Source organism: Nerophis lumbriciformis, linkage group LG34 (assembly GCF_033978685.3).
Source record: "Nerophis lumbriciformis linkage group LG34, RoL_Nlum_v2.1, whole genome shotgun sequence".
Taxonomy (NCBI): Eukaryota; Metazoa; Chordata; class Actinopteri; order Syngnathiformes; family Syngnathidae; genus Nerophis; species Nerophis lumbriciformis.
Window position 1 is genome coordinate 5,695,467 of NC_084581.2, and position 25,856 is coordinate 5,721,322.

Below are 25,856 nucleotides of genomic sequence, written 5' to 3' on the forward strand. Positions count from 1 at the left end.
GGGCACAAGTCTAAGAGTCGTAATTGAAACCCAATCAAATCCCCCTGATCCGCGCAGAAGTGTTTTACAAAGTTTTAACTTTCAATTGTGACAAATATAGAGCTTTATTTGTTAAAGCTGTTCTCCTAAATCTATCCGTTGGTGTTATTTTTCGGATTAGCATAACAATAAAAATATGTAAAAGAAAATATCGGACCTCCTGTCAGTCAAACATGACCGGAAGTAAGCCGAACGAAAGGTGCAGCGGCGCCTGCTCTCATTGGCTGTAGCACAAAGTAAGGCCCGCCCTCCGTTGCTAGACCAAAGGCGAGGAGACCAACTGAACTGGCAACTAACCCGGCGACCTGCCAAGCGGCTACAGTAGCCGTGACGTGTCTCCGTGGGACTACTACTTAACGATGGAGACCAGACAACAAGGTCAGTCAATGTTTTTACGTTTAATTGTTCCATTCATACCCGAGTGTTTTCATTAGAACTTGCTATTCGTGCCTTGGCTGCGGAGAATGACCGCACCGTATCAAGATGTCCACTTAAAAAGTACGTCTATTTCCTCTTTAACAGTGGACTATTGTGGCCAGTGTGTGCGGTCACTAAAAGGCTATTTTTCTTTGCCAAATAACTTTTGATTTAGTCTAGATATGCTGGTTCGACACGTTATTCGAAGCACAGGTAACGTGAAGTGACGTTGCGACACAGGGACTACTTTTTTGTCGTTTATTCCATAATCCTGGAATTGGATAGCGTTTCCTGGGTTTAATATGTCTAGTTGTGTCTCCTAATTAATAATTAAGGCCTTTTTATCAACGATGGAATGGATGCATTGTCTTAAGAAACAATACGTGCATTTCTAATAGATAAATAAACTGTTGAAAATGATATATATATTATTTATATATATATATATATATCCATCCATCCATTTTCTACCGCTTATTCTCTTTTGGGGTCGCGGGGGGTGCTGGAGCCTATCTCAGCTTCAATCGGGCGGAAGGCGGGGTACACCCTGGACAAGTCGCCACCTCTTCGCAGGGCCAACATAGATAGACAGACAACATTCACACTCACATTCACACACTAGGGCCAATTTAGTGTTGCCAATCAACCTATTATATATATATATATATATATATATATTAGAGATGCGCGGTTTGCGGGCACAACCGCGGAGTCCGCGGATTATCCGCGGATCGGGCGGATGAAATTAAAAAAATTAGATTTTATCCGCGGGTCGGGTCGGGTCGGGTGGTTCAAATTATTTAATTTTAAATAATAGATTTTAAATAGATTCAGGCGGGTGGCAGTTAAACCAATTCGGAAATATATATACATAGTTAAATGTTGTTACCCACATACGAAAAACGAGCAGGCACCTGCAGCATATGCCACAACAGAAGAAGAAAAAAAAAAAGAGATGGACACTTTTACGGAGCGGAGAAGGGACGCCTCGCCGAGGTCCGGGACCGAGGCCCCTTCCCCCGAGAGGGCCCCACCGGGAGCCGTAGCTGAGGCGATCCGCGAGAAGGGCCCGACGCACGTCCAGAGTCACCACCGCGCCCACCGCACCGACACCCCGCCTCGTCCGCCTTTGCCGCGGCCGGCGTCACGCGCAGCAGGTAAGCAGCTTACCTGCCCGCCACCCCCGTGGCCGGGGGCTCGTAACAGGGGTCACTCCGCTCGCGCAGCTTACCTGCCCGCCACCCCTGTTGCCGGGGGCGCGTAACAGGGGTCACTCCGTGCGCAGTGCGCTCACGAAAGGGGTGGGGCTCACCCTGGTTGATATAGACAGCAGCTAGGACGGTGGCCATGGAAGTTGGAACCCGCTAAGGAGTGTGTAACAACCCACCTGCCGAATCAACTAGCCCTGAAAATGGATGGCGCTGGAGCGTCGGGCCCATATACCCGGCCGTCGCCGGCAGCGAGACGCGCTTGGAGGTGCGCTCAGCGCGGCTCCCATATGATTGCGCACTGGTGTGCGTCTGGGTCGTGACAGCGTGGCACGCGAATGTCGGTACTGCATTGGATCAGTCTCCTTTCTTTAACAGGCAAAAGCTTTATAACCTCACTAATGCCTTGCATCGTCTATTTTTTTCTTTTTTTCTTTTTTTTTTTTTTTTTTTTTTTTTTTTTTTTTATGTCCTGTCCAGCTTCTCAGGCAAATCATATAGTTGATGTAGATGCCCATGTCGGCTGTTCAGATTTACTTTACAAAAGAGAAGTGTAGGATACTTCTCTTGTTGCCTTATTTGTATTTGACTTTATTAAATGTATTTATATTATCATTTAGTGCAGCCGGGCCGGAGCAGGAGGGGATAGAAAGAGAAAAAAAAAAGAAGACAGAGGGGGAAATTGTGGGGACAAGAGGGGGATTAGACAGAGAGACAAAAACAACAACAGCAAACAACAACAACAACAACAATAGAGCAACATCAGCAAATATGACATGTACAAATATGATGGTAAAAGTAATAGCAAATAAGCAGTTAGCGAAAAATAAAAAATAATACAGAAATGACAATGAGCATTATTACACTACAAATGGATCAATACAAATACCAATAGAAATAGCGCTATTGATAATGAACAATACCAATAATTTACCTTTATTATCAACAATACAGTTGTTTAAATGCAACAATACATATACGTAATGATAACTTGAGATACGAAAGAATGCAGAAAAATGGAGGGGGAGAAAGAGAAGCAACCTACATTAACCTTGTAGATTGTTATAGTCACAATAGGTTAAGCTTTGTCAGTGTGCCATGTGTTACACCCAGTTTACCCTAGGGCAACAACGTTAATATATGTTTGATGAAACGTGATTATGTGCATGAGTGTAAGTATGCATATGTACTTGTATATGTACAGAATGTGTATATGTGTTTGTACAATGAATGTATATGTACAGAATGTGTATATGTGTTTGTACAGTGAATGTATATGTACAGTATGTGTATGTGTATGTTTGTATATTGAATGTGCGTGTGGATGTACGAACATTAGGTAGGTAAATATGTACTGTATTTGTGTATGTATGTGGGAGCGTAGGTACCTATGTACGTATGTGAGCATACGTGAATTTGCATGTACAATACATTCGACTCCCAGAGTGCGTGGGAGCCAGACCACGGCCCCATCACCCCCGAGAGCCCAACCCACAAACAGGAGGCGTGGTGCCCAGGGAACCAGGGACCACCGCCCCCACGCAGCCAAGCCGGCCAGCGACAGGAACCCCAGAGCCCGACCCACCGTACCGCCCACAAGGGCCAGCAGCAGGCCGCAGACAGACGCACCCGGCGGAGGACAGGGCACGAGAAAAGCAGGGGACAGCCAGACCCCAAGCCAGCGAGAGACCACACCCCACACGGGCAGAAAGGCGAGACGCCCCGCCCGAAGGACCCAGAGACTCCCCGCAACCGGACGGGAAGACCGCCCCCGCCCCACCGGCAACCGGGCCCCCACGAGCGGATCGGGCGGATGAAATTAAAAAAATTAGATTTTATCCGCGGGTCGGGTCGGGTCGGGTGGTTCAAATTATTTAATTTTAAATAATAGATTTTAAATAGATTCAGGCGGGTGGCAGTTAAACCAATTCGGAAATATATATACATAGTTAAATGTTGTTACCCACATACGAAAAACGAGCAGGCACCTGCAGCATATGCCACAACAGAAGAAGAAAAAAAAAAAGAGATGGACACTTTTACGGAGCGGAGAAGGGACGCCTCGCCGAGGTCCGGGACCGAGGCCCCTTCCCCCGAGAGGGCCCCACCGGGAGCCGTAGCTGAGGCGATCCGCGAGAAGGGCCCGACGCACGTCCAGAGTCACCACCGCGCCCACCGCACCGACACCCCGCCTCGTCCGCCTTTGCCGCGGCCGGCGTCACGCGCAGCAGGTAAGCAGCTTACCTGCCCGCCACCCCCGTGGCCGGGGGCTCGTAACAGGGGTCACTCCGCTCGCGCAGCTTACCTGCCCGCCACCCCTGTTGCCGGGGGCGCGTAACAGGGGTCACTCCGTGCGCAGTGCGCTCACGAAAGGGGTGGGGCTCACCCTGGTTGATATAGACAGCAGCTAGGACGGTGGCCATGGAAGTTGGAACCCGCTAAGGAGTGTGTAACAACCCACCTGCCGAATCAACTAGCCCTGAAAATGGATGGCGCTGGAGCGTCGGGCCCATATACCCGGCCGTCGCCGGCAGCGAGACGCGCTTGGAGGTGCGCTCAGCGCGGCTCCCATATGATTGCGCACTGGTGTGCGTCTGGGTCGTGACAGCGTGGCACGCGAATGTCGGTGCTGCATTGGATCAGTCTCCTTTCTTTAACAGGCAAAAGCTTTATAACCTCACTAATGCCTTGCATCGTCTATATTAGATATATAACAACGGGCGGGTGCGGGCGGATGCGGTTCTGATCAAATGTTAGATCGGGTGGATTGCGGATGGTTGACGACTTTCTGATGCGGTTGCGGATGAAATAATTGCCTATCCGCGCATCTCTAATATATATATATATATATATATATATATATATATATATATATATATATATATATATATATATATATAAAACTTTAACTTTTTATAACTGAAACAATACCAATGCGCTTCACATAAAAGATTACGATTATATTCACACATTGATGGCGGAAGCTGCCATGCAAGGTGCTAACTAGATCAGTGTTTTTCAACCACTGTGCCGCGGCACACTAGTCAGTGTGCCGTGAGTTACAGTCTGGTGTGCCGTGGGATATTATCTATTTTCACCTATTTGGGTTAAAAATATTTTTTGCAAACCAGTAATTATAAGCCGCAAATAATGTGCCGTTGTTGAGTGTCTGTACTGTCTGGAGATCGGCAGACTTACCACGTTATACTCTTCCATATCAGTAGGTGGCAGCAGGTAGCTAATTGCTTTGTAGATGTCGGAAACAGCGGGAGGCAGTTTGCAGGTAAGAAGGTATCTAATGCTTAAATCAGTGGTTCTTAACCTTGTTGGAGGTACCGAACCCTTTTCATATTCACAGAACCCTTCTTTAGTGAAAAATAAAATGTTTTTTTTTTTTCAAATTCAAGACAAGTTATATGTTTTTTTACTGGTGCACAAAATGAACCGTGCATGAGCATCACCTTGTTCAAAGAACAAAACCAACACAGCATGAACTCACATCAAATTACACACCTGCAAATCAGATGAAAATTAGAGGGACCTATTGGCATATTATGGGAGTATCCATAATACGCCGATAGGGAGAAGTTTTTATTTTCACGATGAGTTGGGTGTGTCTTGACCTCCGCAGCAGAGGCTCCGCCGAACCCCTGAGGCCGACTCACCGAACCCCTAGGGTTCGATCGAACCCAGGTTAAGAACCACTGGCTTAAACCAAAAATAAACAAAAGGTGAGTGCCCCTAAGAAAAGACATTGAAGCTTAGGGAAGGCTATGCAGAACAAAACTAAAACTGAACTGGCTACGAAGTAAACAAAAACAGAATGCTGAACGACAGCAAAGACTTACTTTGGAGCAGTGACGGCGTCCACAAAGTACATCCAAACATGTCATGACAATGAACAATGTCCCCACAAAGAAGGATAAAAACAACTGAAATATTCTTGATTGCTAAAACAAAGCAGGTGTGAGGAATAGCAGTCAAGGAAGACATGAAACTGCTACAAGAAAATACCAAATAAAGAGAAAAAGCCACCAAAATAGGAGCGCAAGACAAGAACTAAAACACTACTCACAGGAAAACAGCAAAAAAAATGGCGTGATGTGACAGGTCGTAACGGTACACCTACTTTGAGACAAGAGCTATAGTGATGCATGCTTGGTTATGGTTTAAAGTCATATCCAACAATTGCCACAACGACTTTTTATTGTCAATATCGGCTGCTGAGTTTCATTTTGTAATGATTTCTGCTGGTGGTGTGCCTCTGCATTTTTTCAATGAAAACAATCTGCTTTGGCTCAAAAAAGGTTGAAAAACACTGAACTTGATACATCAGGAGCAAGGTGGGTTAAGTGTCTTGCCCAAAGGCACAAGGGCCATGACTAGGGTGGCGTAGGTTAGATACAAACCTCAAGTTGGTGTCACGGCCGCTCTACCATCTGAGCCGTGCTGCCAGGTAGTCAGATGGAAGTTAGTTTATTGGCATTTCTTTACATTCCATTTTCTCCCTGTCAGTGTGTAAACAGTCCACCTGGTTCTGATCCAATGAACCCTCAAACATTCCTATTTGGCACTAAAATGAATGGTCATATTGTACTTTGTTCAGGTTGAGCTTGAGTTGCTTTTGCAGCCAGTATGACCAACCCCAGGCCTCTGATTTAGCTTCAACACATGACCAGATTGGAATCTTGTGATCAGAGCTATTCACGGCCAGACAAAAAGAGGAGGAGCAAGAAGGCAGATGAGTGTTTTGGACGTATGACTTTTATCTGGCATTTTGTCAAATGAAAATGGATGTGAAAGATTTGATTTGCACACTTATTTCTTATGTTTAAGATATTCTTTAGAAGTGGCTGCATGTGTTAGACCACCGCACTTCACACAATATGACCACTTCACTTTTACCCGGAAGTCAAATGTGAAAGTAGCACGTTGGATGATTTTCTACAGTTGTTGTCAATTCCTGCATCATTTGTTTTAGTGCCACCAAAGATATTCCACAAATTTTTCATTCGCTCTCCTCTATTTAACCAGGTAAAAACTCATTGAGATTAAAAATTGCATTTACAAGAGTGACCTGGCCAAGAAGGCAGCAAAAACAGGTTACATCAATACAAAGAACAACAAAAAGCAGGATCAGTCACACACTATAGTTACAAGCACAAATTACTTACAACATAGACATAAAAACACCCATCCATCCATTTTCTACCACTTATTCCCTTCGGGGTCGCGGGGGGTGCTGGAGCCTATCACAGCTACAATCGGGCGGAAGGCGGGGTACACCCAGGACAAGTCGCCACCTCATCGCAGGGCCAACACAGATAGACAGACAACATTCACACTCACATTCACACACTAGGGCCAATTTAGTGTTGCCAATCAACCTATCCCCAGGTGCATGTCTTTGGAGGTGGGAGGAAGCCGGAGTACCCGGAGGGAACCCACGCTGTCACGGGGAGGACATGCAAACTCCACACAGAAAGATCCCGAGGCCGGGATTGAACTCACAACTACTCAGGACCTTCGTATTGTGAGGCAGACGCACTAACCCCTGTTCCACCGTGCTGCCCCATAAAAACACCCAATAGGTACAACAACAAAAAAGACTCAATAAAAACTATTTAAAAACAATAACGGTGCCCAATAGAAACAGCTTCTCGATCTTTTAAAATGGCCTGAAATTCCCCCAAAGTGATGAGTTTAGGTAGCCTCAGATCTTTTTGTCATTCACTCCATGTCCATGGAGCATCAAATCTCAAGTATTTTTACCAAGTGTTGGCTTTAGAAATCAACATGCCAACAATGTCCTGTGACCGCAAACTGTAGCGACTGGACTCTACACATAAAAGAACAAAAATAAGGGGGAACCAGACCAAGAAGTGATTTATAAATAAAAAACATCCATCAAGAAAATCTACAGACTGACCAGGATGGACAGTTTGCCTTAGCATGCAAAGTGCAATGATGGACAATGTTGCCACATTCAGTAATAAAACGTAAGGCACATGAATACAGTTCTTTCAAAAAAAGTGTTGGGCGCATTTGTAAAAACAAGTCTCCATAAAATATAGCAAAGGCATAAAAGTGGTGAGGATCAAGCGTTTCCTAACTTGTAAAGAAAAGCAGGGCTTGTTTCTGAAGAGAAAAAACAGTTTAATTTTAAGTTTAGCTACATGTTTTTCTATTTGAGATTTAAAAGACAAGTTCTTATCAATACTAATCCCCAAGTACTTTTATGTTGGGGCCAGTTCAAGTTTAGCCTTATGAGTAGTTGATATTTTTGAAATGTTCATGGATTTTACCCCAGTTGTGTCCAAGTGTTTCCATGCTGAAGATTGTGAGATTCCTTCTAAAGTGATGCATGCTCAGTGAGTCACAAATACGTTTGCGTATCTCTCGTGACACACATGTAGGAGTTGCATGAATGAGGTGCGTGTTTCGCCAGAACACTGGCTCCAATTTGAAAGCAACGTGTCTATCCACAGTGTGAAGACGCTTCGAAGATACTAATCCTTACCACTTTGTTTCTTCTAAGTAACATTATCACTGGAAGAAAATGAATGGCGAAGCATGCTACACACACACACAGAGCAGGACGACACAAGAAGCTAACCACTAAAGCTTTAATGTAAAGTAGGGATGATCCACCCAGATGTCGATACTATTGATACCTAGTGTAGTATCAGTATATAAACAATACAAAAGTGTTTGGATTGACCTTTTTCTTGTTCTTACGAAATATTTTTTAGATGTTTTTTTGTCATTGTCTACAAACCCAGGGAGGAAAAGGATGTAATGAAATGAAAATTTCATATCACAGTCATTGTGACCAAAATGATCACAGTTATCATTATTATTGCGGTATTGTTGAATGTGCTCAAAAAGTACTTATACACACACTGAAATCTTTTGACCTATACATTTTTTCAGATAACTCAAATAAATAGAAACACTGTTAGAAAGCCCACTATTTTGTCTGTTTTGTGGGGGTTTTTTGCTTCACTAATAGTGGTTTAATCTTGGTTTTAATGGCTAAGCTTTTATTGTTTTAAATATTGGTTTGTACTGTATGGCCCTGCGATGAGGTGGCGACGTGTCCAGGGTGTACACTGCCTTCCGCCCAAATGCAGCTTAGATAGGCTCTAGCACCCCTCGCGACACTGATAGCGGTAGAAAATGGATGGATGGATGGATGGATGAGTTTGTACTGTAGCACTTTTTAAGATTTATTTAAATGAAAAGTGCGTAACAAAAAATATTGATTATTATTTCTGGCGGGCATTGTTTCCTACTCTTGAACGCACCGCAAAAAAGACATCTGCCTTTTTTCCTCTATGGAAAAAAATAAGAAACACTAATAAAGCACAGCTTATAGATTAAATGTACACAAGTGAATATCTTATTTGATCAGACAGCAATGTTTTTATAAACGTTTAAATTGGGGTTTATCGTTTCTTGATGGGGAAATACGTTAATGACTCTTGTTTTCGTGTGAGCATTAAAGCTAGCAAACCAGCGCCAGTCAGTCCATGAGTTTATCAAAATACAGTTATCAATCACGTTTTTTTTAAATTATTTTAATATGAAGCGGTAATACTAACCGTCGGGAGTTTTGCCGCTGTTATCATTCTGACCGTTTATCGCAACTTTTGTACGTTTTGAACCAGAAATTAATTAATTTCCTTACCTGGTGCTTGTGTATTAACTGTTCCCATTTTAACATGCTATGGTGACCTTAGCATCCTATTCCGATGGTTTATACAAGACTTTTAGCTAATTGTGTGCGTTTAAACCCCAAAATCATAGATTTCAATACTTAGCGACATCTTGCAAATATGCTAACTGCTTCTTTGTTAATATGCTAACATTAAAATTAAATAATTTTGCAGGTAATAACCTAAGAGTCATATATTTGGTTACTTCCTGCTATCTTGTTAACCTGCTAAACTGTTAGCATGCTGGCATTTGAGCTATTTTACTCATGTCCCAATGCAAATATATTCACAGTATGATGTAGAAACACTATAGAACTGCATTGGCACTTACTTTAGTACTTTTGTTTAGAATGCTATCTGTTTGCATACTAGTTATTAGTATCATTAGCATTTGCCTAAAAAAAAAGTTCAAGGTTAGGAATTATCCCAAAAGGCTGCAAGTCAGTCTTCAACCCTTGTCCGGATGGACCCATTCAATTTCTGTGAACATTTTTTTGTTTTTATAATACAGTAGTTTGACAACGAGTTCTGGGAACGTGTTTAAACTGCCGTCTTATGTCTACGTATATTCTGTTACTCTCAAATCATTGCAATTTTTGCCGCAACTGTTTGAAAAGATGCTGCAAAATCTGGTCATTCTGGCCAAAATAATCACATTTTTAAAAAAGCCTGTGAAATCTGGTAGGGGCTGACTAACGTTCTTAGACTGCTTTAAAGGGGAACATTATCACCAGACCTATGTAAGCGTCAATATATACCTTGATGTTGCAGAAAAAAGACCATATATTTTTTTAACCGATTTCCGAACTCTAAATGGGTGAATTTTGGCGAATTAAACGCCTTTCTAATATTCGCTCTCGGAGCGATGACGTCACAACGTGGCGTCACATCGGGAAGCAATCCGCCATTTTCTCAAACACCGAGTCAAATCAGCTCTGTTATTTTCCGTTTTTTCGACTGTTTTCCGTACCTTGGAGACATCATGCCTCGTCGGTGTGTTGTCGGAGGGTGTAACAACACGAACAGGGACGGATTCAAGTTGCACCAGTGGCCCAAAGATGCGAAAGTGGCAAGAAATTGGACGTTTGTTCCGCACACTTTACCGACGAAAGCTATGCTACGACAGAGATGGCAAGAATGTGTGGATATCCTGCGACACTCAAAGCAGATGCATTTCTAACGATAAAGTCAAAGAAATCTGCCGCCAGACCCCCATTGAATCTGCCGGAGTGTGTGAGCAATTCAGGGACAAAGGGCCTCGGTAGCACGGCAAGCAATGGCGGCAGTTTGTTCCCGCAGACGAGCGAGCTATCGACCCTAGCTTCCCTGGCCTGCTGACATCAACTCCAAAACTGGACAGATCAGCTTTCAGGAAAAGAGCGCGGATGAGGGTATATCTACAGAATATATTAATTGATGAAAATTGGGCTGTCTGCACTCTCAAAGTGCATGTTGTTGCCAAATGTATTTCATATGCTGTAAACCTAGTTCATAGTTGTTAGTTTCCTTTAATGCCAAACAGACACATACCAATCGTTGGTTAGAAGGCGATCGCCAAATTCGTCCTCGCTTTCTCCCGTGTCGCTGGCTGTCGTGTCGTTTTCGTCGGTTTCGCTTGCATACGGTTCAAACCGATATGGCTCAATAGCTTCAGTTTCTTCTTCAATTTTGTTTTCGCTACCTGCCTCCACACTACAACCATCCGTTTCAATACATTCGTAATCTGTTGAATCGCTTAAGCCGCTGAAATCCGAGTCTGAATCCGAGCTAATGTCGCTATAGCTTGCTGTTCTTTCCGCCATGTTTGTTTGTGTTGGCTTCACTATGTGACGTCACAGGAAAATGGACGGGCGTATATAACGATGGTTAAAATCAGGCACTTTGAAGTTTTTTTTAGGGATATTGCGTGATGGGTAAAATTTTGAAAAAAACTTCGAAAAATATAATAAGCCACTGGGAACTGATTTTTAATGGTTTTAACCGTTCTGAAATTGTGATAATGTTCCCCTTTAAAAGAAAAAAAAAATTGACATTCCCTTTAGTAGTTCCTGTGACCGCTACAGCGTCAGTTAAGTTAGCTTAACTTTTTATTTGTGTCTCCTTTGCTGCGCGCTGCCTTGGCCTGCTGGCTGCAGAGTCTTGGGGCGAGGACTGGGGCAGCGTGGGCCCTGGAGAGGAATGGGTTAACCCCACAACGCACCAGGCAGAGCAGGGTAAGACTACTGAGCAGAAATATCGCAAGAAAGTAAAAGCTTCCCAAACATGAACGATTTAATCAGGGGTTTGGGGCCCATTCACGCTGCAATTGCAATGTTGAATCCTACGATGTAGAAAGAACAATACCTACAATAATGGTGGAGGCACAAAAATGACAGCACAGCAAACACATTGAGCAACACAAAGAGTAACTTCCTGTAAGCAAGCGAAAGTGTCACTGACATCCTCCTGGGGAACTCAACAGTGTCCAAAATATTACATTTTTACATTGACTTTGACAGTTTTAATACCATAGCCCAGGGTCACTATGGTAGAAGAAGTTAACAAATTTAGTCACATGGTTAGAATGTGATTCTCAATTCAGCCCCCAGGTAAATGGAGTTTGAGACGAATCCAGGAATCATTATCAGTCACAGGGGGAAATATTAGTTTTGCTTATTAGTTTAATGCAGGTAAGCTATTCTGGTTGGTCTCTGAATTGTTTGTAAACAGATACAATCTTTGGTGAAGGAAAGTGAAGTGAATTGTGAATTATATTTATATAGCGCTTTTTCTCTAGTGACTCAAAGCACTTTACATAGTGAAACCCAATATCTAAGTTACATTAAACCCGTGTGGGTGGCACTGGGAGCAGGTGGGTAAAGTGTCTTGCCCAAGGACACAACGGCAGTGACTAGGATGGCAGAAGCGGGGATCGAATCTGGAACCCTCAGGTTGCTGGCACGGCCACTCTACCAACCGAGCTGTACCACCGGAAACAATAAACCAATAAACAATTCCACATATGCTAACATCTCGCGTGAAATTCTACATGGTGGTGATTGTATTGTAGAGGAAAATACTAAAAAGCACATTTTGCTCACTCTTTATGAATTTATTTATTTATTTTTATGTGGCCAACTCCAATTTTCAGCCAAATCTACGCCACGCCAAACGTAACAAATGGACTTTACCACTTTTACATGCGCTACATGCACAATACGCCAGTGAAAGCGTCTTCAGGTGCTTTAGAGTGTCTGCCCTGAGATCGGTAGGTTGTGAGTTCAAACCCCGGCCCAATCATACCAAAGACTATAAAAATGGGACCAGTTACCTCCCTGCTTGGCACTCAGCATCAAGGGTTGGAATTGGGGGTTAAATCCCCAAAAATGATTCCCGGGCGCGGCACCGCTGCTGCCCACTGCTCCCCTCACCTCCCAGGGGGTGAACAAGGGGATGGGTCAAATGCAGAGGACACATTTCACCACACCTAGTGTGTGTGTGTGTGACAATCATTGGTACTTTTGTGGTGAGGTGCCAATTGAGATTTTTTTTTTTATATAAGTTTAAGTGTGCGGGGGGAAATGCAAAGAAACAGTCGTGCTTTTACTTTTGTAAAATGCTCAGTTTGTCTTCACCTTTTATGCTGTCTACTTTCAGTTTCTTCAGCAGCCCGTTTAGGCAGCAAACACGTACAGTACTCTGTCTACCTACAGTACGAGTTGTGTTTCTTTGACTTTTAGTTTAGGTGAGAACTTCAACCTAAATTCACACATAATCTGTCACACAGAACACACAAAATTCTGTGTACAGTAAAGACAGAAAGTGTCAATATTGAGACCACTATGCTACTTAGTTGTCACGGTCCATTACATAGAAGCAGATCCTTTCACACTTTCTTTATCCTTAATGATGATCAACTTGTCACTTTCCTTTCCTTTTCTTTGACACACTGCCATCAGAAGAGCCTACCTCAAGCTTGGGAAACATCTTGAATGTGAACGTCTTAATCATTTATCAGTCTGTCGTAAACGTTGAGGATTAGCTATATAAAATAATTGTGCCACGTCGTAAAAATCCTATTGTATGACATATTTTGGTATTAAAAAAAAGATTTGATACTTGGATATGACTGTGCAGGCTGCCCCCTCTGGTGAGGAGGTGACCAGCAGGTGCTCAGATTACAATCAGACGTTTCAAAACGGTGATAACTACGAAGCGTCGGCGTGTCACTCAGACGACTGGGACTTGTAGATAGGTGAACAGAGGAAGGAGTGGTAAAGTAGCAGGATGCAGTAGTAATGGAAACCTGCTTGTAGTGAGCGTCCATGTTTTGTAATTTAGTGTAGAAAGACAGTGTGCTAGTAGTGAAATACAAGTGTGAATAATAATCCTTTACTCCTCTGCTGCATCAAGACACAAGATGTCTCTCATCAGGTACACTTTATCATAACTTTCATTCTCACCTTTTTATGAGCACTTTTGTCATCTTCAATTCTCACATGTTGGCCTCTGACTTGATGAGTCATGTTTTATGTGATGAAGCAGTTTCGTGCAAAACAAATTAAGGTTTCTGTTTCTGTTAAACTCAAACTTGTGTGTGTGTGTGTGTGTGTGTGTGTGTGTGTGTGTGTGTGTGTGTGTGTGTGTGTGTGTGTGTGTGTGTGTGTGTGTGTGTGTGTGTGTGTGTGTGTGTGTGTGTGTGTGTGTGTGTGTGTGTGTGTGTGTGTGTGTGTGTGTGTGTGTGTGTGTGTGTGTGTGTGTGTGTGTGCGTGTGCGGACAGTGCGAGAACAACATAATCCATGTCTGTTAATCCAGATTAGAGCCACATCCACACATTACGTAACAGTCTTGTCTAAAATGCAAACTAGGGCAAGGAGAAGTTCAGAAACATTCTTTGGCAACAATCTAAAAAACTAAAATAATATTTAAAAACACAAAAAGATGCAGCAATCCAAAACAAATAAAAAAATAGTTTGTTCCAGGACTTTTTTTAGGGGTGGCACCCATTTAACAGTCAGTCTACCCCTGGAGCAGCTGTAGCTACTATAGTAGTTTACCGCAGCTACCACCACCAAGTATGGAGTGAATCTTCTTGTAAGACATGTGCTGACATTAACAAAATTGCAAAGCATTTAGCTATTACAGTGCGTCAGACAACTTTCAACATTTGGCGCAAAATACAAATACAGCATGTCAAATTTCCTCCTTAATAAAGTAAAATTGTAACATTCATAAACCTTTTATTTAAATTTAAACAGATTAGGTCCTCATTCAAATCCACTATTTACATTGCTGGCAACAGAATAATTTTAAGTATTACACAGTGTGCCTTTAACAGTATTTGCACAACAAATAAATTACCTGGACTGAGTAAAACTAGAATCACAGTGGAATAACAAAAGATGGTGGGATTGAAATATGTTTAAAACAGATGAATGTGCCTGGTTTTGTGTTGGCAGGCAAGCCCTTTAAACACGCTTGTGTAAAAAAATATATTGTAACTAAAATTACTTATGTTAAGTGAAGTACCACGGACATCTGAAACCTGGCTACTCATCATCGATCATCATCTATCAAAAAATAATGTCAGCCACCCGGATCTGTGCGCGCCGAATAAAATTGCCCGCCAACCAAAAATGTGCTTGCTAAATCCGGCAATTAAGATTGCCCGCCAAAATGTGTACGCCGGATAAGATTATCCGCCACTACAATATGAAGTATAAACGATAAAACATTGAACATTTAGAGTATGTGAACCATTTCTACCTTGTTTACTTTCCTCCTTAAAATTTTGTAATCCATCAGAAATATCCATCCATCCATTTTCTATAGATGTCCCTCAAGCAACTGAAATTCACCAAACATGTCGAAGTGTGGAGAGTCTTTTGCATATTACCCATCAGGCCGAGTAAATGGGTTAAATTGGTGTATTTTTGAATTGTGTATGGTACTATTAGACATTTTTTATAATGTCCACAGAGTTCAGTGGGCAAGTTGTGTGTTTTTGTATCACATGTTTAACCAAGTTGTGTGTTTTTAAATCACATGTTTTAACGTTCTGTGTTGGTTTTTGATTGATTGGATCATGATTTGGAAATGTTATCTAAATTAGTACCTTTTATATTGAGTCTGTGCAAGACATATTCCTGTAGTGTATATAGTCAATAATATTTGCTGTGGACCTCACCTATCGGGTGGCAGACTAAATTTCAGTATCTCTTAATTCATTCAAACTTGGGACAATTCATGGGCAGTAGTTTTGGGACCTGTGACCTGAATTGCACAAGTTGCAGATATCTCTCAATCAATCAATACAAATTGATTTATATAGCCCTTAATCACATGTGCCTTAAAAGGCTTCACAAAGTATGACAAAATCCCTGGATCTAAACCCACATCTGGGCACCTCCAGTAGAATGCATGAATAGAATGTTTGCTACTCCTGCTGCGAGTCCGTTCCCTAAGATTAGCTTCAATGTCGGGTGCTCTGGCCCCAGAAATACAGATTACTTGGCCTGTATGTTCCGGGTAATGGAGTCCCCTATAACAAAGGTGTGGTAGCCGGTTGACTGGGGTGTAAGACTAGCTAAAATGCTAAACTCACCGTAGTTTATAGGCTGTTTAGGGCTACTACAAACTGGGTTATTTAGCTCGATACGGCTAGCGCTAGCAAACATGTGTCTAGCGCGTCTAAATTTAAGAATGTATCCATGAGAAGAGTGCATGAAGAACAGGAAGCCATACTCACGATATTTCTTTCACCGAGTCGAGTTCTTGCTGTCTTCGGAGCGGGGGGCTTTGGACCGGGACTCGCTTAGCTTAGCTAGCTTTGCAGCTAGCTCGCTGAAAGTGTAGCGGTAAAACAAAGAGAGGGTGCTTTGTAAGTATGATAAGACTACTAAAGGTTTTAGAGAAGGGCTAAAGAAAGCTGTAAAACAATTAGAAGAGGCACACAGATCGATAGATAGCTTTGACTATAGAGCAGCATCTGTGTATGATTTACACTTGAAAAGTGTTAGTCCATCTTAAACATTCATTTATTTATGTTCCAACACATTTACCCCCGCACATTAAAGGCCTACTGCAACCCACTACTACCGACCACGCAGTCTGATAGTTTATATATCAATGATGAAATCTTAACATTGCAACACATGCCAATACGGCCGGGTTAGCTTACTAAAGTGCAATTTTAAATTTCGCGCGAAATATCCTGCTGAAAACGTCTCGGTATGATGACGCCTGCGCATGACGTCATGGATTGTAGAGGACATTTTGGGACAGCATGGTGGCCAGCTATTAAGTCGTCTGTTTTCATCGCAAAATTCCACAGTATTCTGGACATCTGTGTTGGTGAATCTTTTGCAATTTGTTCAATGGACAATGGAGACAGCAAAGAAGAAAGCTGTAGGTGGGAAGCGGTGTATTGCGGCAGGTGTTGTGCCGGATAACGCACCCCTGCCGTAGAATGCACCCCTTGACTGTTGTGCCGGATAACACAGCTGGTGTTTCATTGTTTACATTCCCGGAAGATGACAGTCAAGCTTTACCATTGGCCTGTGGAGAACTGGGACAACAGGGACTCTTACCAGGAGGACTTTGAGTTGGATGCGCAGACGCGGTACCGTGAGTACGCATGCAGCTGCGGCTTCCAAACATTTGATTGCTTGCCCGTACGTGTGTGCCGCTATGTGCATGTCACGTACGTAAGTTTGGGGAAATATATGTGCTGTATGAACTTTGGGGAGGTGAATTGCACTTTGGGCTGTGGTATTGAGTGTGTTGTGCAGGTGTTTGAGTTGTATTGGCGGGTTATATGGACGGGAGGGGGGAGGTGTTTGTTATGCGGGATTAATTTGTGGCATATTAAATATAAGCCTGGTTGTGTTGTGGCTAATAGAGTATATATATGTCTTGTGTTTATTTACTGTTTTAGTCATTCCCAGCTGAATATCAGGTCCCACCCGCCTCTCACAGCATCTTCCCTATCTGAATCCCTCCCACTGCCCTCTAGTCCTTGACTCTCACTTTCCTCATCCACAAATTTTTCATCCTCGCTCAAATTAATGGGGAAATCGTCGCTTTCTTGGTCCGAATCGCTCTCGCTGCTGGTGGCCATGATTTAGATTTTTAGATTTAGATTTAGATTTATTGGTCCCCTTGGGGAAATTCATTGTCACTGCCGTACATTTAAACAATAGACATTACACATCACAAAAAAAAAAAAAAAAGACATCATACATGACCAACACACATTTACAAGCTTGTCAGACAGGTCGGCCGGGCCTGCTGTTAAGGGCGGCTATAGCTGCAGGGATAAGGCTTTTCCTGAGGCGGGCCCTCCGGAATTTGATAGTTCTGTACCTGCGCCCTGATGGTAGTGGGATGATGTATTGGTGTAGTGGGTGAGTGATATCCTGGACTATTGTTTTTGCTAGTCGGGTGATGGACCTGTGGTTTAAGTCTGAAATGTTGGGTGTGGGTAGGCCGATGATTTTAGCTGCTATGTTTGTAATGCGTGTGAGTTTGGTCCGGTTGGTTACAGAAAGCATGGTGAAAAAACATGTGGAACAGTACAGAAGGATGGGTTGAACAATGCTTTGGTAAAGTAATAACAGGAGATGAGGTGCAACGTATAGTCCTTTAAGTTTTCGGATGGCTGACAGTCTTTGTTGACTTCTTTTTTGAATGTCCGTGGTGTGCTGATCAAAGGTGAGTTTATTGTCCAAGGTTACGCCGAGGTATTTAAAAGTGTCAACTGTTTTAACTGTTTGTGTGTTTATGATGATGGGGTTCTGAGGTGAGGGGGGGTTGAACCATATTTATTTTGTTTTATTGACATTGATTTCCAGATAACTGGCTGTGCATGACTGTGTGAAATGTTTGACTGTGTTATGATAGTCCAGGATGGATTGACTGTTGGAGAGGAGTGCGAGAATGGCTGTGTCATCTGAGTATTTTAAGTATGTTGTGGTGGGTGAGATGCTACGGCAGTCATTGGTGTAGAGTGTGTACAGGAAAGGGCTCAACACACATCCCTGTGGGACACCGGTGTTGATGGTAAGCATTGGGGATGTGTTTGAGCCCACCCTTACTACTTGCAGTCGGTCGGTGAGGAAGTTGTGGGTGAGGTGGATCAGCTGAGGGGGGATGTTGAGCTGGTGTAGTTTCCGGATCAGTAGATGCTTCTGTAGGGAGTTGAAGGCGGAGCTGAAGTCCACGAAGAGGATCCTGGCAAAGTTGCTTGGGGAGTCCAGATGCTGGAGGAGGAGATTCAGCAGGCAGGCCACAGCATCCTCTGTGCCCCTCCTGGCCCTGTAGGCAAATTGGAGGGGGTCCAGGTGTGGGGTGACAACTGGAAGGATGATGTGAAGCAGCAGTTTCTCCAGGCACTTCATAATTATGGATGTGAGGGCTATGGGGCGGTAATGGTTGAGTTCTGTGGGTCTGGATTTTTTCGGTACTGGGATGATGGTTGCAGTTTTCCACAACGTAGGTATTGTTGCAGTCCAGTAGCATTCACAGAAGTGTGAGTGTAGGATAGGGGAGAGCTCTATGGCACAGTCCCCGATCACCCTGGCTGGAATGCCATCAGGCCCTGGTGCCTTGCCTGGCTTGCAGCGGCTCAGCTGGCGCCGTACTTCCTCCTCTGTGAAGGGGGCCGGTTCCTCGGGGTCTGGTGGTGGTAGGGCTCTCAGCAGGTCCTGACACTCTGGTGAGAAGTCCAATTTATCAAAGCGGGTAAAAAATATGTTCAGGTCTTTAGAGAGGGTTTCTGGGTCACTGACAGTGCATGATGTTTTTGTTTGGCATCCTGTCAGGGTTTTCACCTTCTGAAATGCCTGCTTGGTGTTCATGTTGCTGAATTCAGTTTCCAGTTTGTTTTTGTACTTCAGTTTTGCTTTAAATACCTCGTTTTTTAAATTCCTATTTTTTGTCTTGAGGCTGGCCCAGTCCTGTTGCTTGAAGGATTTATGTTTTTCCCTCAGGCTCTTTTTTAATTGTGGGGTAATCCATGGTTTGGAGTTGGGATAAATATGTATTGTTTTGGTTGGAATAAACAATGTGCGGATGTGAGGAGCTCCACAACCTGTGACGTCACGCGCATATCGTCTGCTACTTCCGGTACAGGCAAGGCTTTTTTATCAGCGACCAAAAGTTGCGAACTTTATCGTCAATGTTCTCTACTAAATCCTTTCAGCAAAAATATGGCAATATCGCGAAATGATCAAGTATGACACATAGAATGGACCTGCTATTTCCGTTTAAATAACAAAATCGCATTTCAGTAGGCCTTTAAAAGCATATGTGAACTGTTGAGAGTGATCTATAGCGCTATTTTTTGTTGGTAAATGAGAGACGATGAGATATTATCATCACACATCAACATCTCTAACATATAAATGTTGCCTCGTTGCTAGGTCAGCATTGCAAATAAAAATATGTCCTTAATTGTCTTACCTTGGATAAATAAATGTTAAATATATAAATATATTTAAACTAGGAAGTAAATGTTTACGTACTACTTAGCACTGTAGACAGGAACAGGAAGGTCTGAGCTATGCGGGAGGACAACAATTGTGTCGTTTGAGCAATAAAAAGTTGATATATTGCTACACGGTGTTGTTCCTGTTTCGCCTACAAAAGAAACAAACTTAAGTTTTCATTAGACAGTTGACGTGTGTTTAAGTGCTGCTCAGAGACAAATGTGGTCGAAAAATAACACTGACTGGCCAAAATGTGCGGGGAACTTGCGGGCATTGAATAAAGTTGCAGGGCCATGCATAAATCACAGTGATTAGTTAAATTTGTGTTAATTTGTGCAATCGTGACATTGCGAAATCCTTGAGGGACTGTTCTATAGTTGTCATCTCACTTTACTGCTATCATTGAGACCTTTCTGTGGTGGCTTCAGAAAAAAGACAATAAAAAACAATGCACACTTAGTTGATCTTTAACAGGAGCATAGCATGCAGAAAAAATAAAGTATGGATGCCATTTTTTTTATATTTCATAAATTGAATTTTAAAACCAATGTAGTTTAATAGATGCTAAACTATCTGAACAAAACATCTTAGCTTTGTGTTATAGCGAACAAAGCAAAGTAGTGCCATATCTAATAATATATCATTAATAATGTATTTATTTTATTTTCATAATATGTCAGGGAGGAATTTTAAAAAATCAGGCCGCACTTCTATGAGGCCGTGATTTCGATGTTTTTTGTTTGACAACGTATGTTTGTTGACTTTGAAGGCGTATTTCAGGTTTCCTGGACTCGGACCCTCTGAGAGAAGCAGACGAGCACACGGCGTCATACATCATCCTGACTGAAGCAGAGCGAGAAGAAATACAACAAGAACTGACTAGAGTAAGAAGACACAAATACAGCAGTACATGTTGAAATACAGCAGTACATGATAGTATACACAATCAAATGTGTGTTTGTGCTCCAGCTGGAGGAGGAGATCAGTACTTTGAAGCAAGTGTTGGCGTCTAAAGAGAAGCAACACAGTGAACTTAAACACAAACTTGGAATTAATCCTCTCATTGAAATACGCAACAACTTCACTCGAGGATGGCAGGACATGCAGAGCTCTACTGCGTAAGAATACTACTACTATTACTGTTATCATTACTACTCTATGGCGATTGCTCTAAGACTGCAAGGGAAGCTCAGCTTTCCCTAAAATGAAGAAAAAAAACATGGTCAAATATGTACTTTTGTGTTTACTTCCCATTGACTAAATGTACGCTAGAATTCGTTCACCTTTTGTTCAGAATTAGCGACTTTGGTGACTTTGACGCGACTTTCTTCTCAATCATTATGGTAGCGTCACAGTGCATTAAAGAGTATTGAAGCTGTGCGTCCATTGACTTCAGTGGGGGAGCATAGACTGGGTTTTTCCACTGCAGCCAAACTAAACAATCATTGGATAAATGCTTGGCTTTGTCCCACCCACGGATGCCGAGCATCCCTGAAAGTGTATGAAGAGTGAGCTCAGTCTCTGTTGGCCTGGATGCTGATCTTCCACATGATGATTTGATTAACTGTCTGAAGCTGAATCCCTTTCATGAGGAACAGCTACATGAGCGAATCACTGATCTTGAAATATAAACCACTACCAAAGCATTTTTCAAGTTTAATTACGTTACTCAGAGATGATGTGGAGGAGTCCCCACATCTGCGGTCCCTTCCAAGGTTTCTCGTTGTTCCCATTGGGTTGAGTTTTTTCTTGCTCTGATGTGGGATGACGTTTCGTAATCGATTTTATAATTGTCCGAATTGCGATGTATCTAAAAATCGATTATTTCCCCCACCTCGAGCTTCTACTACTGCCACTACAATCTTTGGTAAAACTTATGGAATTACCAGACTTCGAGGATGTTCATTCAGTTGTTTAATTTTGTAGAAAAAAACAGAATACATGGCACAAAACTATAGACATTTCAAATAGCAGCTATCTGGCTTTAAACACAAAAAAATCAAGAAAATAAATTGTGGTAGTAACATTTTCATTAGATCAGAGTGAAGAAATTATGGAATCACTCAATTCTGAGCAATTTATGATGGAATCACCCTGTCAATTTTCATTTCCAAAACTAATATCTGTATCAGATTAAATGTGTTCATTATTTTGCAGTTAAAAAGGAGTGTTCACACTTTGGAGAGCTGTTGCACCAGGTGGATTGACATTAATCATGGTTCAAACACGAGGGATATCAATTGAAACAAAGGAGAGGATTATTAAACTTCTTAAAGAAGGTAAATCACAAAATATTGCAAAAAAACGGTAATTGTTCAGTCCGCTGTCTAAAATTTAAGACCAAGTACAAAAAACATTGGATGGTGATATAGGGCTGAAAAGGGAACATGATTTCGTAATGTATTGTGGGGCCGCAATAGCCATTTTTGTTGGCCAAAGATTTTGTTTACATGGCAATACTGTACCCGTGAGATGTCAAGAGAGAGCAACAAACTATAGTAAAATGGGACTGTACCGAGACAAACTGTACCTTAATGGACAAGAGATTGAAGTAAGCTGCCGCCATTGTTGAAGCCAAACTTGTCTGTAGCTCGTCAGAGCCAGTTTTTATACCGGTAACAAAATTTCAGATGGTAAAGACTGTTAAGGCTCATTGCCCTCTGTTTAAATCTTTTATCTCTTGTGTGTCCGAGTTGGAGTGAGGGTGCCCAGCCTCATTTCATATGCAGGTTTCTCCGGGGGAAAAAACAAGCCCATTATTACTTTTAACTACTTTAATCACTACGCTCCTTCTCCAAAAATAATACTCATACATTTTTGTGCTTACCCAAGACTAAAAATAAATGTTTGTAATCTTATTTTTACATACATAATTAAACAACTGAAAGAACATCCCACAAGTCTACTGATTCCATATTTTCCCAGGTGTTGCATTATTATTACTACTACTACCACCACCACTACTTTTGTTATGTACTTCTACTACTAGTACACCTTGTACTGTTACTCCCACTAGAAAGAAGTACATTGCAGATTCAAATTTGCTGAAAGAAGAAGCGTAGTAAATGAGGGTGGTTGTTGTTGGAGGTATGATCAAGTTACTGCAGCCTGCAGATCGATGAGCACACTAACCTTCCTCATGTATAATGCAGATCAATGACAACACATATTGGGTAACACTTTGTCTTTATTGTAAACTAAATCAACACTACCACGATAAAAAGCTGCAAGTTCAAGGTTTGTTACTGTTATCAAATAATTAGTATGCAACAGTACATCCTGTTCTCTGATGTTGTGTTTGCTGGCCAGCTACAAGAGGACGTCAGAGACGCTAAGCTCAGCTGGACAGAAGACCTCAGTGGCCTTCAGCACCCTGGGCAGCGCCATCAACAGGAAGTTTGGAGACATGAGGTGCACACTTACACTTGCTTTTATCCCCTAATGCTACTTTTACTGCTGCTAATGTCCTTGAAAATAACTCAGGGGACAGTTCATTAGGTACACCTGCTAATATACCACAAAATAAATCCTGACTTTAAGAAAATATATACTAATAAAAATAATAATTTGAATTAATGGTGGGTGTAGTTTGCGTAGGGCATATTAAATTAGGGAAGCACATTCTAAACCTTGTTGTTCATACAGCATGGCTGGTCTACACTTACTGTTCCCCAGCAGGTATGTGTGTGTTTGTGTGAGCGTGGTTGTGTGTGTGTTTGGAAATATAAAGCATGTTTTGCACTTTGTTTTCTATGGTTATGCTTGTGTGGCATGTTTTACCACAACGTTAAACATGTTAAGACATTGGTGATCACCATTAGATAGTGCTGTTAAACTGAATATGCATAAATGAGTTTTGTTAAACACTTATTTTTCACGCGTTTGGTTTGCTTAAGTTCTAACAAATTCCGGTTTGATTTGAATATATATGTTGTGTGTATTTTGGAGCATCTTCCTTTGTGAGCAGCGAGCAGGAAGTCAACCCCAAATAACAGTGCAGGTTTTTTACAGTTGTTATCTTCAATTAAACCTTAATTGTGTCCTGCATGCACCACCAAGGTCCGGTTCCATTGGGTAAGAACCTGCACATGCTAACATATTATGTAATTCGATGTAATACAACACATCTGCTTATTAAAGGCATAAAACATGTGATTAGTAGTGCCTTAGCAATGATGTCTGTCACTCCATGCGCTTGTCAATACATGTGCTAACAATGTAATGTAATGTAAGAAAATGTAATACACCACATTTGCTTATTAGAGGCATAGAATGTGTGATTAGTAGTACCTTAGAAATGTCTGTCCCTTTGTGTGCTTGTCAATAAATGCGCTAACAATGTAATGTAATATAATGTAAGAAAATGTAATACACCACATTTGCTTATTAGAGGCATAAAATGTGTGATCAGTAGTATCTTAGTAATGATGTCTGTCCCTTTGTGTGCTTGCCAATAAATGTGCTAACAACTAACTCTGGTCTGTCTCCCCTCTCGCCATGCTCTCTCTCCGGGTGGATAGCTACTCTATCACACACTCTGTCAGCATGCCCGCCATGAGGTAACCGTGTGTGTGTGTGTGTGCATAGAGGGCTACATGCTCAAGGCTAATGCTAATTATGAACATGATCTGATTCATTTTTATTTTGTGTTTATACAAGAACAGCTAATACTGAATACTAGCCACAGATGCTAATGCTAGCTAGAGGTGCCCTGGCTGGTCCACCAGTTACTTTAAAGACCACTAAAGTAGGTGACGAAGAGTTGCCACGGCAGCAACAGAGATCTTGTTCTTCCTATTAGGAGACATTACAATGAATGGTATTAATATTTTTTAAACATTGTAACATGGCTTTAAAAACTGAATATTTTAGTAGAAATTTTTTTTTGACCTGATCGTATTTCTTTACAGAAACTCACCCAGCTTCAAGTCTTTTGAGGAGAAAGTTGAGAGTACAGTAAGCACTATCAAGGTGTGTACAAATATTCCATTTGCGGGTGATACTTTTTTTCAAAAGTTGTACTTTATGGAATCTTAAACATTTATTGTTTACGTTTCCTAGACCAGAGTTGGAGGTTCGGGCATAGGAGGAAGCTTTGAGGATGTTCTCTCCTCAGCTGCCAAGGCCAGCTCTGAGGACACGCCCAACAACGACTTGACTGACATGCCAGATAGGCCCCAGTAGACTAAAACGACTCCAAACAGTATTTATTCATTTGTCTTCTAACAAATTCAATATATGCTGTAATTGTGCAAAGTCGTTGATAAGATATTTGTAAGTGAGTGAGTTGTCTTCTGACACCTAGTGGCCACTAATCAACATTACATCGCATGAGTGCTCACTTTTGTATTCATACTTTATAAAAAACAGTCAACTATGCTGCACAACATTTATATTTTAAAATATATTGTAGCTCTCTTAGGTATAACATTTGTGTAAAAAAAACAATAGTGTTAAAACATAGTTCAATACTAACATGCTGCTGCTGCAAGACATTTAAAAGCTGGATCGTGTTTTATTCATCATTGTTTTCACACAAGGTTAATAAAGAACCACACGCAATTAATGTACAGCACATTGCATGCACAGTAACCCTCATTTAGTTGTATCTGAAATTTAAGCACTCAGGAGAATGACATGATGCTGAAGGAAGGAAAGATTGCTAAAGCAATCTGATTGAATATTTGTTGTATTAGAATATGAACAATCTGGGCTCTTTAAGGTGGCACACATTGTCCATCCATCCATTTTCTACCGCTTGTCCCTTTCGGGGTCGCGGGGGGTTGCTGGAGCCTATCTCAGCTGCATTCGGGCGGTAGGCGGGGTACACACTGGACAAGTCGCCACCTCATCGCAGCCGGGCCGGCACACATTGTATAGTGTAAATGTATTTAACATTGTCATATCCTTTTTCCTATTGTTTGCTGAGATTTGTATTTTCATGTCAACATTTGAAGGTGACCGTCTTTTACATGTTGAAATAAAAGTGACTCTCAGGACCTGTCTT

At 41.9% G+C, this 25,856-nt stretch overlaps 1 protein-coding gene across 4 annotated transcripts; it reads left to right on the forward strand.

Annotated features, from left to right (window-relative positions):
• The first annotated feature begins 270 nt into the window (after positions 1-270).
• tpd52l1 (tpd52 like 1) lies at positions 271-25,848 on the forward strand. Of its 4 annotated transcripts, XM_061929102.1 has the most exons (9): positions 300-417; positions 11,518-11,595; positions 20,630-20,733; positions 20,819-20,967; positions 23,159-23,260; positions 23,909-23,923; positions 24,370-24,408; positions 24,760-24,820; positions 24,911-25,848. In XM_061929102.1, the coding sequence occupies exons 1-9, from the start codon at positions 399-401 to the stop codon at positions 25,031-25,033; spliced, it is 690 nt and encodes a 229-aa protein (XP_061785086.1). In that variant the 5' UTR covers positions 300-398; the 3' UTR covers positions 25,034-25,848. The 4 variants fall into 4 exon arrangements, with proteins under 4 accessions (XP_061785089.1, XP_061785086.1, XP_061785087.1 ...); XM_061929105.1 differs by lacking the exon at positions 11,518-11,595 and having other exon boundaries at positions 271-417; XM_061929103.1 differs by lacking the exon at positions 23,909-23,923.
• Positions 25,849-25,856: the final 8 nt, after the last annotated feature.

Excerpts from the sequence above, each read along its gene's own strand:
- tpd52l1 (XM_061929102.1), top strand. Across the intron at positions 20,734-20,818 it reads TACAACAAGAACTGACTAGA|CTGGAGGAGGAGATCAGTAC; the intron begins GTAAGAAGACAC and ends TTTGTGCTCCAG. Across the intron at positions 24,409-24,759 it reads GTCAGCATGCCCGCCATGAG|AAACTCACCCAGCTTCAAGT; the intron begins GTAACCGTGTGT and ends ATTTCTTTACAG.